Source organism: Salvia hispanica, chromosome 6 (genome assembly GCF_029641045.1).
Source record: "Salvia hispanica isolate PSC_SH4W2 chromosome 6, Shi_PSC_v1, whole genome shotgun sequence".
In the NCBI taxonomy this organism is placed as follows: domain Eukaryota; kingdom Viridiplantae; phylum Streptophyta; class Magnoliopsida; order Lamiales; family Lamiaceae; genus Salvia; species Salvia hispanica.
The window spans coordinates 40984419-40997991 of record NC_142697.1 but is presented as its reverse complement, the minus strand read 5'-3'; the positions used below and the strand labels follow the sequence as shown (position 1 = coordinate 40997991).

General features: G+C 40.6%; 2 protein-coding genes across 3 annotated transcripts; both read right to left on the bottom strand.

The window, feature by feature from the left end:
• Positions 1–8464: 8464 nt before the first annotated feature.
• Positions 8465–10035, bottom strand: LOC125205685 (uncharacterized). Of its 2 annotated transcripts, XR_007173812.2 has the most exons (3): positions 9316–10035; positions 9035–9206; positions 8465–8775 (listed from the first exon to the last, which is right to left on the bottom strand). XR_007173812.2 is itself a non-coding variant. In XM_048104753.2 (2 exons), the coding sequence occupies exons 1-2, from the start codon at positions 9803–9805 to the stop codon at positions 8545–8547; spliced, it is 1002 nt and encodes a 333-aa protein (XP_047960710.1). In that variant the 5' UTR covers positions 9806–10035; the 3' UTR covers positions 8465–8544. The 2 variants fall into 2 exon arrangements, 1 of the variants encoding a protein (XP_047960710.1); XM_048104753.2 differs by having other exon boundaries at positions 9035–10035.
• Positions 10036–10131: 96 nt separating this feature from the next.
• On the bottom strand, positions 10132–13097 carry LOC125205684 (protein COBRA-like). The gene is made up of 6 exons (XM_048104752.2): positions 12886–13097; positions 12224–12303; positions 11613–12069; positions 11180–11339; positions 10803–11083; positions 10132–10723 (listed from the first exon to the last, which is right to left on the bottom strand). Exons 1-6 carry the CDS (start codon positions 12956–12958, stop codon positions 10431–10433), a joined length of 1344 nt encoding a protein of 447 aa, XP_047960709.1. The 5' UTR covers positions 12959–13097; the 3' UTR covers positions 10132–10430.
• Positions 13098–13573: the final 476 nt, after the last annotated feature.

Sequence of the window (13573 nt, the reverse complement as noted above, 5' to 3'; positions counted from 1 at the left end):
GGATATGGTTGTCGCCAAACTTCAGACAAAGTTTAGAAGTACCTCGCAGGTACCGAAATATCCATTTCACTGCAGTCCAATGCTCTTTTCCCGGGTTAGAGAGAAATCTACTAACCACACCAACTGCATGAGCTATGTCTGGTCTAGTGCATATCATAGCATACATTAGACTGCCCACCGCAGAAGCATATGGCACCTTCCGCAGCTCTTTCTTTTCTGTCTCACTTGTCGGGCATTGCGCAGAGCTGAGCTTCATATGACCCGCAAGTGGAGTGGTGACCGGCTTCGACTTGCTCATACTGAATCTTTCAAGAACTTTCTCAATGTATTGTTCTTGAGATAACCAGAGCTTCTTGCTCTTCCTATCCCTGGCGATCTTCATTCCAAGGATCTGCTTAGCCGCGCCCAAGTCTTTCATCGCAAAAGACTCGCTTAGCTCTTTCTTCAGCTCAACAATTTTGCTGGCATCATGGCCTACAATCAGCATGTCGTCAACGTAGACTAACAGTATGATAAAGTCACCTCCTGCGAACTTCTTGAAGAAAACACAGTGATCTGAGGTGGTCCTGTTGTAGCCATGGGTCGTCATGAAAGACTCAAACTTCATGTACCATAGTCTAGGAGCTTGTTTTAGGCCGTACAAGCTCTTCCTCAACCTGCACACAAGGTTCTCTTTCCCTTTGACTTTGAACCCTTCAGGTTGGTCCATGTAGATTTCTTTATCCAAATCTCCATGCAGAAACGCCGTCTTCACATCAAGTTGCTCGATCTCCAGGTCTGAGCTGGCAGCAATCGCGAGCACGACTCTGATTGAAGACATCTTCACCACTGGTGAGAAAATATCATCAAAATCAACACCCTTTCGTTGGCTGAAACCTTTCACAACCAGTCTGGCCTTGTACCTTGGTTGTGAGCTGTGCTCCTCAGCCTTCAATCTGTAGACCCACTTATTTTTCAGTGGTCTCTTGCCGGCTGGCAACTTCACCAAGTCATAGGTGTGATTTTGGAGTAAGGAATTCATCTCCTCCTTCATGGCTTCTAACCACTTCTCCTTTTGGTCATGCGCCATGGCTTCAGCAAAACTCTGTGGCTCTCCTCCATCAGTGAGCATTACATACTCATGTGGGCTATATCTGGTAGAAGGTTGTCTCTCTCTGACTGACCTTCTGACTGGAGGGACTTCATTTTGTGCAGGTGGAATCTCCTCGTCACCTGCTCCATCATCAACCGGATCGCCTTGCTCCGGTTGGATATCTCCCCCGTAATCTTGAACCGCCGGCGAAGGAACTGGATCTAAGTTGACAGGAACTTCTGAATTAGATTCAGGCTTTTCTTTGGCATCATCAGGAACTTGATCTTCAAGGAATACAACATCCCTGCTTCTGATGACCTTCCTGCTAACTGGGTCCCATAATCTATAACCAAACTCTTCATGGGCGTATCCCAAGAAGATACATGGTTTGGTTTTGTCATCAAGCTTGGATCTCTCATCTTTTGGAATGTGCACGAACGCCCTGCAGCCAAACACTCTCAAGTGTTTGTAAGACACGTCTTTTCCGGACCAAACTCGGTCTGGAACGTTACCGCCCAGAGGAGTTGACGGAGAAAGGTTGATCAAGTCAACTGCAGTCCTCATAGCTTCACCCCAAAAGGATTTGGGCAGTTTGGAATGCGACAACATGCATTTGATTCTCTCACAAATCGTTCTGTTCATCCTCTCTGCCACTCCGTTGTGTTGAGGAGTCTTTGGGACACTTTTCTCAAGCTTGATACCATGGTTCTTGCAGTGCAGCTCAAATGGGCCTTGGTACTCGCCGCCATTGTCTGCACGAACACACTTCAGTTTCTTTCCCGTCTGCCGCTCGACTTTTGCTTGAAAATGCTTAAAGACCTCCAAGGTTTGGTCTTTGGCTTTCAAGGCAAAACACCAGACTTTTCTCGAAAAATCGTCAATGAAAGTGACGAAATATAATGCGCCACCAAGAGTTCTGTCTTTCATGTAGCACAAATCTGTGTGCACCAGATCAAGAGGTTGAGCTCTTCTTGAGGGAGAGAAGCTCTTGAATGCGACTCTGTTTTGTTTTCCGGCCAAACAATCAACACAGGTTTCCAAATGCATTCCTTTTACCTCAGGGATGAGGCTTCTTCTAGCCAAGATCTCCAGACCTTTCTGGCTCAGATGTCCAAGCCTCTTATGCCATATCTCAATGGAGGAATTTTTGACGACTGCATTCACCTCTCCATTGGACAACGTTGCATGCATCAAGTAGAGTGAATTTTGCTTTCTACCTTTTGCTGTAATGATGGAGCCTTTTATCAACTTCCATTTTCCTTCGCCGAAATGGTTGATGTAACCATCGTCGTCGAGCTTGCCGGTGGAAATAATGTTGAGTCTGATATCAGGAACATGTCGAACATCTCTCAGAACGAGCTTGCATCCCGTGTCGGTGAACAGATGAATGTCTCCTATACCAGCAACTTCCGTCACGCCGTGATTGGCCATTCTGACTTTGCCAAAGCTGCCACCGGTGTAGGATGTAAACATATCATGGTATGGGGTAATGTGATATGATGCACCCGAATCAACGATCCAGTCCGTTTGTTGGCATGAAGAACTCACACAGGCGTCATCGCAAACTACGACGACATCGCCATCAGTTGCAACTGCCGCTGTGTCCTTCTCAGCATTTTCATTATTTCCCCGCGTTTGATCTCTTTTCTTCTTTCTGCAGTCTCTCTCGTAGTGGTTTGGACCACCGCAATAATGGCATTTGAAGTCCTTTTTGTGTTTAGACTTCCCCCTGGATTTGTCTCTCATGTTTTGAGAGTTTCTATTTTTACTTCTCCCTCGATCACTATTTTCAGCAACCATCGCCTTTGTCTCAGAAGAATGATCTTGCTCCCTTCTTCTGGATTCTTCGTTAAGAAGACAATCTTTGACCATCTGCAAGGTCAGTGCTCCCCCTGGAGCCGAGTTGCTGATAGACACTGCAAGAGTGTCCCAACTATCCGGCAACGAACTAAGTAGCAATAAAGCTATCACTTCATCATCAAGAGAAATCTTCATGTTGATGGATTGGTTGATGAGACCCTGATATGCATTGAGGTGCTCCGTCATGTTGGCACTCTCCACATATCGCAATCGAACGATTTTTCTGATGATGGATGCTTTGTTCAAGGCATTTTTCCTCTCGAACATAGCTTCCATTTTCTTCCAAAGAACATCAGCCTTTTCCTCATTGGCGAAATGATGGAAGATACTGTGTTCGATGAAGCGTCGGATGTAACCAACAGTTTTTCTGTGCATGATGATCCACTCATCATCACTCATATCATTTGGTTTGGCATCATCTCCATGTAAGGGCAAATAGAGATCCTTACAGTAGAGAAGATCCAACATGCTTGGCTTCCAAATTGAGTAATTCGATCCGCTCAATTTGAACATGCCACCAAGCGAACACGATTCCTCCATTTTTAATCTGCCTCAGAACCACGATGGCTCTGATACCACTTGTTGGGAAAAGTGGTGATAATTATCAAAGAGTATCAAAGATAAATTGATACTTGCGCAGCGGAACCAGGATAATTCTTTTCCCTCTTGCTGGATTAAATAATGGGACCAAACCAAGAAAATAAATTTGGTGCAGAATAAAACGTGAGACGAGAATTTTACGTGGAAAACCCAAATCGGGAAAAACCACGAGACCGAAGTCTAAATCTTCCACTATGTATATAGTAGGCTTACAAATTCTCCCTACACTCTATAGGGGAAACACAAAACTCAAGTTGAATAACTTGGAATACACACAAGAGGAGTGAGCTACAATTTTAAGGGAGATAGGAATTTTTTCCTCACTTTTTCTTCTCTCAAAATGCACTCACCGAAACTCTCTCTTGCTCTCTTTCTCACTAGTTGCTATTATCTGCAACTCTTGCACTCTTCTTCACCGATGGAAGTGAGCTCTATTTATAGAGCAATTGAGCTGCAATTTTCTTCCCTTACAACCGCCACTACAGCCGTCCCTATAGCCGCAATAGTTGAAGGAGGATACCATATGTGGACTTACGTAGTGTAAATACTGCCATTTCTATCTTGTTGCATTTATTGCAACATCTTCACCAATCTTTTATGGTCAAAGATGGTGGCTTCCACATGGGGTGGAAATACTCAACAAATTATATATACAATTCATGTCAACTATACACATATAATGTCAATTATGTGTAAAATGTTGTTGACATTAATTATTTGTAAAATGTTGTTGTTGACATAATAGTTGACATAAATAATGTTTGTTGTTGACATCGTAGTTGACATAATGTCTATATAGTTGACATCGCGCGAAAATGACAATTATGCCCCCTAGTTTATATACTCCCTCCGTCCACGAATAGGAGTCCCATTTCTTATCGGTGTGGGTTTTAAGAAATGTTAAGAAAATTGAGTGGAAGAAAGTTAGTAGAATAGGGGTCCCAATTGTATATATTAGTTTTAAATGATATGTGAGTGGAATGGGTTGGTGGAATGTGGGGCCTCTTTACCATTTATGGTAATTATGAACCGGGACTCCTATTCGCGGACGGACCAAAATGGAAAAACGGGACTCCTATTCGTGGACGGAGGGAGTATCTCGTAGTTAAAATCGCACGAAAATTATGAATGAGTGACTGAAAATGCATCTTAGTTTTCAATTAGGCCCGAAAATCCCAACCTAATATGACCTTTTATATAGTTATATATCTTATGTTGACTGTGACATCTCTATGGTTTGATTCACATTTAGACTTTTTTTACTATTTTATATTTTTATTTTGATTTTAATATAATATAAGTTTTACAAAATTTATAAAAAGTTAAACTTCATTGGTCCAAAGGATGGCGCTAGGACAGATAGTGCCCTTCCCGCCGGTGGCTAAGCCACTTTGGGGCTATTGGATTTGGTCCCCCAACCAATATAACTTTATTTACTCCTCTACCATGTAAAATATCCTAAGCTCGAAATTCAATAGATGCAGATTTGATGCTTATTTTTAAGTTTTTATATTATTTTTTATGTTTAATTCCCTTTTAATATAATATTATATTATATTTATTTTCTTTTATTTTTAAATTTAATCTATACATATCTATGAATGAAAAATATTTTTTATCCAAATATGCAAATACTTCTACAACTACTACCAATTTATAGATTAGAGCATCCACAATAGCGGCTAGCTCACCGGCTAGCCGATTCGCGTTGCTAGCCGAACTATTGGAATCGGCCAGTCGCGAATCGGTGTGGGCTAGCCGATTTGAGGGCGCTGGCCGCCATTGTGGCGTGCCGATCGGCCAGTGCCAATTTTCGTTTTTTTTTTAAAAATTTTTTTTTGAAAACCTATATATACGCGATTTTAGTTTCATTTTCATTTGCACCACTTGTTTTAACGAGTTTTCTCTCTCTCTAAATTTCTGTACAAGAGCAATATCAAGCGATGGACAACAACAACGAGTCCAGTCTGGCGACGAGCGGATCTCAGACTCCCACGGTACCCGTGGGATCTGGATGGGGCCAGATGGGCCCAGGGTTTAACGTCCCTTGGCAACAGTTGATGGGGATGATGGCGGGAGCGCAGGGGGGGATGCATGGGGGGAACCGGGGGGATGCCGGGCGGGGTGCAGGCCAGCGGCGGGCAGGCAACGCCGGGGTGGAGAGGTATGCCCCAGATGCAGCAGCAGATGATGGGGATGATGTCGGTATGGCAGGGAGGGATGCATCCCGGGATGCAGGGGTCACCGGGGGGGGGGGACATGGTCTATCGTCCCTCTCTTGATTTTTTGACGGCTTTGTCTCACACGTCGACCCAAGTGGAGACGCAGTTCACTGGCGATGACCTTTTGTCATTGCATGAGATGGAGATCGATTTCGGGGAGCCTGACACTCCCGTTCCAGCAGGTCGGGCCGCGCCGAAGAAGAAGAAGGCCAAGGGGAAGGGCAAGGTGATCGGCGAGTCGTCGCAGCCCGCTGTTCACGACACCCCCACGCGGAGGAAGTGGACGGAGGATGAGTACGCCAGCGTGGCCAAGGCGTGGTTTTCGGTTTGCGACGATCCGCTGGTTGTTTGAGCAGCCTACAGGAGGAACTGCCCGCACGGAAAGGACTACAGCGGGGAGGAGTGCCGGAAGGGGTGGGAACGCATCAGGGTCGCGGTCGGCCGATTTTTGGGGTTGTACGCAACGCCCTCCGCATGCTGACTAGTGGGCAGAATGAAGAGGACGCCCGGAGGATAGTGGAGAGTCAGTTCCCCTTGCCGGGGAAGTATAAGGAGTTCACCTTCTGGGAATACTATGTGTTGCTGAAGGAGGTGGGATGCGACTGACCCCACGGAGAAGAGGTTTCTCCACTCGCGTGCAAAAACGGAGAAGAGGTTTCTCGCGTGCAAAAACGGAGGAGCGGATGTACAAGGTCTTCCAAGAGTGGAAGGCCGCAACTGACCCCACGGAGAAGAGGTTTCTCCACTCGATGCTCGAGAATATGCAGGTGGATTTGGATGCCACGAGGGCACTGGTAGGGGGTTCAGACGCGGGCTCAGATACCCCGAGCGGCGACGGCGAGGACGGCGGCGGCAACGACGAGGAGTAGAGAGTGGCGGGGCTCGTGTGTGGAAGCACGTTTTTTTTAAAAAAAAATCATGTATTTTTTTTTATCTATGTACTTTTTTTTAATGAAATGAATGAATTTTCCCGTATATGTCTCGTAAATTTAATTCCGTAATTTAATCGTAAATTTAATTCCGTAAATGTAGTTGTTTTTGAATTATTTTTATTGCGGCTGGCCTAAGGCTGGCCTAAGGCTAGCCTATTTGAGTAAAATATGCTGATGTGATAGGTGGATTTTTAGTGCTGATGACATGGCAGAGAGAGAGAGTGGTTGACCTATGGCTGACCTATTCTTATTGTGGATACTCTTATGTCACAACTAATAATTTTATGTAATGAATTTCACGCACTCTAATATTTATATTAAGTCTAGTTTGTGTTTAGATTTTATTTGAAAAAAAGTGCTTAAAAAAGTTTATAGAATACTAATAGGATTTTAATGTATTTGTTAAATTTTATTAAGTCGAGTTTGTGATTTGATTTTATTTAAATAATTGCTCACAAAGCTGTAAAGTATTTTTTTTTTTGTGGATAAATTGAAAATCTGAAATCACTTAAAAATGATGAGAAAGACTGAAAGATTACAATATATCAACAAATCAACAAAACCAAGAAGACCAAAAAGAAGCAAAACCATAATCAGCAACTCTAAAGTGATTATTGCGTACACAAGTGACAACCATGAATTACTCATATGATATTATAATGCCAATGTTTTGAAAATGAGAGTAGAATTTTGGTGTGAATAATAATTTTATGAAAATAAATCTAATTCTATATTCTATAAAAAGAATATATAACAAACTTAAATTTAATTTATTTAAATTTTAGTACAAAATTAGATGATGCGGAGTTTATCCACCTATTAATTTTTAATGATTTCAACACTTTTTAATGTTTTCGGATTGAGTCTCGGACAAAATTTTGATTAAGAAATGAGGGATGGCGATTATTATTTAAGAAAAAAAGAAAGTGGAGTCACTATTAAAACATTTTAAAAATTGATAAGTGGAGTCACAATTTAATTTTAGGAAAATATGTTACATTATTTATTATCATATATAATCAGTATTTTTTATTATGTGACTCAGCATACTGCTTATAATTAAATAATTAAATTAATTCAAACTCATAATTATAAATTCTCTCCCTCTCAATTTGCTCTCCCAACCCATCTCTCTCCCTCCCTCCATCTATTTGTCTCTCATTCTCCAATTTGAAAACCGTTTTCTTGTTTCGGTCAACAAACTCCATTGATGGATCCCTTGTCCTATTGAAAGTTCTCAATACTCTACACACCTTTGGTGTTATATGGGCTTTTTAAAAGCCTTATCACACAATTTTTTTCTCTAATAAACCAATTTTATCAAAATTGTGCAAATTCATTACACAAGTAAATGCCCATTGTAAGAAATTTACTGAAAATAGACAAGTATATATTGTGCTCTAAAATTCACAGAGAAAATTGAAACAAATTATTGTGCTCTATAATATTATCACTTGTAAACATGGAAATGAAGATAATAAAAGACGTAAGAATCACAGAGTGTAAAATGTGTGACAGGTACAAAGTTTCTGTAAAATTGCAAATTATGTGACGTCCTTCCAACACCATCGGTAAAAAAAACATTTAAGAGAGAGAAGAATGAAAATGGGAGAATGATATAGTTGAGAGAATTATAAAAACAAATTTATTTTCCCATTCTTATTTCTAATCAAATATTCATAAATATGTGAAGATATACAAAATGATATGCTCTCAAATCAAACATTAATAATTTATGATAGATACTAAAGATAAGACTAAACAAATGAAATCAAGTCAAATCCAATGGAGCCAAAATTAAACCATAATAAAAATAAAAATACAGTTATGTAATACTAGTAATAATATCAAGCCTTTCCTAGTTGTATCCGTCTTTGCCGACTATATTGTATTCGTCTTGGTCTTCGTCGGCTATAACTAATAAATTTGGAGAATGCTCGACCTTACAGTTGAAAGTGCATGTCAAATACTTCATTACGCTCTGTGTCACTGTCCAATTTCCATGACATCCCTCCATCACTTTGAGACATTTCATGTTGGGAAGTATATGAGGAATTTGCTTAGAGAAACCAACTTTGCTTTGGAGAATCTATCAATCAATTTCAAACAACCATCACCATATACATACATACATATATAAGAGTAGTGATATAGGGAAACTACTACTTAAATACATAACTAGAGAAGATAAAGCATTTTTAGTTTAAAACAGAATCAAAACGCCATTATAGTGAACTAAATCATTTTGATCTAATGACTGAGATTTGTTCTGTAGTTATACACCTAATATTAGTTATAAAAGCAACATAGTTAGTGTATTAGTACCATGAGGAGATAGAGAAATGTACCTTGATAGTGTCCAAAGTTAGTGAAACTATGGTTGCGTTCCGTAATTGGTGAAGTATAGTAAGAAAGTTGATATGATTTTGATCGCGATAGTATTTACTCTTATGAATGTCTAAATCGACTTGTTCCAACATTGGGAGATTCGCGTGTGCACACTCCCAATCATGAGGAGACCTGTATGTAAAGGAGGTAAGCAATGGAGCATAAATGTGTCTGAGTCTATAGCAACCGTAGAGTTTAAAAGGTCTAAGCTTTGGAGCTTTTATATCAAGAGGGGTATTACGCGAATACTTGATGAGAGTAAGCTTCTCCATCTCGGGTAGGCCGGAAACGGGCTCAATGCTGTGGAAACCACACACTCTGAGGTCGAGCTCCTGCAGCGTTTTGCTGGCAAAAAACGTTGCGGGTAGCCTCTGTAGGCTGTAGCCGGGATACAGGATCTGGAGGTGGAGGGACCAAAGGCCGTGATTGATGGCGTAGAGCACGCAATTCTCCACGAATGAGCTGTCAACTCCGCCGTCTAGGAAAATATGTGCGTCGAATGATAGGTGGAAGTCGTGGACGGTGGGAGAGAAATTGGGAGACACGTTGGCAGTGAGAGCGCAATCGGGATTCCCTCTCTCCAAAGGCAAAGTCGTAGTGTTTGGGGAGGCTGAAGTGGAAGCGGAGGCCGGGGAGGAAACGCCACAGGTTTTTCCATCTCTTGGAGAGAGTAGCTGTTTCAACAGCTTGAAATATTCCGATTTTATCGAGGATGAGACGAAGAATGTCATCAGGGAGTTGGCTCAATCGGTCGTCCGCCATTGTTTAAACTTTAAAGTCAGACCTCTACTTCAGGGAGTTGGCTCATCAGGGCGTTCCCCTGGAAAGTCTACTTCAACGGCGACGAGGGGAGTCTTACCCGTTCCTGCCAAACTCTGCACCTCAGAGTCGAGCTTTCCTCACAATAACGTCAGAAATTTGAGGATATGTATCGATTCTACAGAACCAGATGAGATAATATACATGATAGTGCAATTTGCACTGACATTTTTCCCCACACTGTTAACTTTTTAGTCAGTTGAATTAGAATTTAGATGATGATGAAGATGATCAGACATGAATGAAGTAGCTGAATATAGATAATTTAATTGAAGTACAACGTATCAAATCGTCCTTGTCTCATTACATTTATATCAAAAATTTATGAACATGAACAACACCACAGAAAATAAGTAGATTGGATCCACCAACAATTACAGTTAGAAATCTTACGCTCGTCGCGGATTTTGTGCACCTGAATCATGTGACATATGCCAAAACGACACGGGGACGAAGAACTTGAGTTGGTCAATTTTCTTGGACTTTCACAACCAAGTTCTGCAATGGCAGCCACACTGACAGAAACCTTGAAGATTCTCAAACACATGAGAAGTGGAATGCAACAGATATGAACATAGTGATGAGCAGCATCAGCAGGGAGACGTTTTGTCGTAAACTGGAATTTGGTAGAAATGGATATGCATCCGGAGGCGGCATAACACAGTTATCACCATTGAAGTAAATTCTTCTAGGGAAACCCCATCCCTTTTCAAAAGTGAAAGTAGATTTGTCCTTCCGGAATAGAAGCTCCGACTGCACGTTCCCATTGTGGCCGGCTTGCTCAAGAAAGTCATTATAGAATTTCACACCGTATAGCATTGCAGTGTCATCTGTCACGAAAGAAAATAACGCAATGTGAAAAAAGCAGTGGAAGTTGAAATGTGCAGTGCTCTTTGAAGTGAAACTTACTTATGTTTTGGTACGGGTTTAGTGGCTTGTAGTTGAAGCTGAATATCTGTGTAAGATTGTCGAGGTTGGGGTGTTGGACAACTAAGTTCCACTGGCTATAATTCATTCTGTAATTAAAGTTCGTTATTGTGACCTTGACCCGCCAATAATCCTTGTAGTTCAACTTCACGTGCCAATGGACACGGATCGGGCACATATGACTTGTACATTGGACAAGAGGCGACAAGTTATTACTTTTTTCGCGAGCAGATACAACTGAGGCAATGTATGGTGAATCCGGGCTGCAAGGTGCAAAAGGAAAATTCCACAATTAGTGGCAAAGTTTAATTTGGGGGAAAAAGCAATGCAGAAGATAAAATATAGAAGCAAGAACTCACTCGACACAACTTCCTGGCTGAGTGAGGTTGTTTTGGCAACCACAGGTACATGTAGGACAAGGGACAATTGTATCATTGTAAAAAGACGAGAGTGAAACACAGCATGATGGAGTTTTTTGAGCCAGAAACTGTGAATACGTGCATGTCACGTTCCATGTCACTGCAATGAGAGAGAAGAAGTATGAGAAAGACTAAATAGGGCCAATTTGTAGGTCCACTTTGTTATCAGGAACCAAATGTAAAATCAAACAAGAATGGACAGCTAACGAGACCCCATTAAAAGATCATTTGATGCAGCCCCACCATGTTCCTCACTATCAAGAATCAATCAATATATTTGTTTGAAAGTACAGAGCAATGGCGTGCTACATAATTCATCATTATAATCAAATACCCGATGTATGAATAGGATATCATAAAGAGGATGGCTTACTCATTGCTTGCGTTGTTCTTCTTCCATCAGAGGTCACAAATTTAGTCGGTTTCACAACTTTTGCAGGTCCACAAGTATAACCAGGCCCTGGTGCTTTGAGTGTGAAGTTCTTAGGCACCCTAACTGTTTTATTGGTAGTTCCCGCTGCGCCAACACTTATCTGGAATGAGCTTGCAGCATTACTCGGATCTTGTCCCCACGAATTAATTACCCCTCCCTTACAACAATTTGCGATCTGTTGATTGTAAGGAGTACCAGGTAATAAATCAACAACCGTGGGGTCTTTCTTACAACAATGTGGAACATTCCCTTTATATCTTGAGCAATCTCCTTGCTCGGTGGTTTGACCTCCCATCATGCTCCAAATGACTTCTTTCTTCGCCCAAGTCCATCCCAAAGTCCACCCCGGTGCTGCAATGTGACGATATTGTTGGAAGTTGAACATTGTCACAACCGCCTGCAAATTTCAACAGATGCACAGGGATATTATATTAGTGGAGTATGTTAGACGGTCAGTATAAACACTTGCACATGATACAAAGTGTTGAAGGGTTGCATTCAAGGTGAAAATATATCAAACTGCAGATATGATAAATCAAAATAACACCTACCACATAGCCATCGGGTGTCCACGTGATAACATCCCACTTAATTGTGATATTGCCATTAGGATCAAGCGCATCGTATGCTTCTGAAGATAGACAACGAAAGTAAACAAGTTATAAATTGAAGACAAACAAACACATCAAACATCAAACCATGATGTAGCAGCACATTCTCAGCAGTACTCAAATTTCAGTACAAATAAATCAAACATAACTACAGCAATGCTACACTACATTACTGTGATCTATAAATACCATGAATCAAAATCTCACAGAAACCATCACACTTCAACACATCAACATTAACTAATCCTAAATCTCTCTAGATGAAATTAGTGAAATCACTAGCATTCTGATTGAATTTACATACACCCGAAAGCAGTAGACGAATCAATATTGGAGCAACCAAATTCACCTTAAATTCCCAATTAATAACTAAATTCCATTCCTGATTTAGCAAAAAGAAGCAATGAATACCTTAATCTCGAATTTGCCAAGTAAAGCAAGCTAAAAATGCATCCAAATCACAAAAGATCCGAGCTTTTTAATCGGATCAAACAGGGAAAAACAGCATTTATTATTCCCAGATAATTTGGAGCCCACCAAGAAAACCTTTCCCACCAACCAGATTTACAGTAACTAAAAGAAATTGAAAAGACAAGAATTACCTATGGAAGTGAAGGTGAAGCAAGAGAGCAAGAAAAACAGCAAAAATGAGGGAGATCTGAAGGAGAGCCCCATTTTCACCAGAAGCTAAATCTCTTGATAAGCCACCGCCTCTTAAGATCTGCAATTTGTAGAGAGGATGGCAACTGGAGCTCACTGGACTTTAAATAAAGTCAATTAGCTCAATATGTCATCACATTAAAAAATTATTTCTTTAATCTCAAATCTCTGTTAGCTTGTGATTTTTCATACACGCCCATTTTTTCAAGATTTTAATTAATAATGTGATGGCTGTAGACCGATTCAAATTGAATATGACAACTATACTATGGTATATAAATCAGTGAGAAAAGACAATTTTTTTATTTGACTAAGTTTAATAAACCGTGTTTTCTTTGTGACTTTTTTTCTCACTAAATGTAACTAATACTTTCTTAAATGTATGCTTACATAACGTTTTGTATAAGCAGTAATTAATTGGTAGATCCTTTGGTCTGGAAATTCAGCTGCTGACTGACTTTATAAATTATTTTAGCTTTATTTGTTTATGTAACCTTATAACCTATATCTATTTCTATGAGTAGAGTATGATTTTTCAATTTACAATTGATTGCAAATTACTACTAGTACAATTCTTAAAATATTTGAAAGAGTGTCATTCTCCAATTTGCGGAATTGACAGTGCTGCTC

Coding starts and splice junctions, on each gene's coding strand:
- LOC125205685 (XM_048104753.2), bottom strand. CDS start 9,805: ATGACATTCTTCGTCTCATCCTCGATAAAATCGGAATATTTCAAGCTG. Junction 8,776..9,034: donor TAACTTTGGACACTATCAAG/GTACATTTCTCT, acceptor ATTGATTGATAG/ATTCTCCAAAGCAAAGTTGG.
- LOC125205684 (XM_048104752.2), bottom strand. CDS start 12,958: ATGGGGCTCTCCTTCAGATCTCCCTCATTTTTGCTGTTTTTCTTGCTC. Junction 12,070..12,223: donor GGACACCCGATGGCTATGTG/GTAGGTGTTATT, acceptor TGAAATTTGCAG/GCGGTTGTGACAATGTTCAA. Junction 11,084..11,179: donor CAGCCAGGAAGTTGTGTCGA/GTGAGTTCTTGC, acceptor TGCACCTTGCAG/CCCGGATTCACCATACATTG.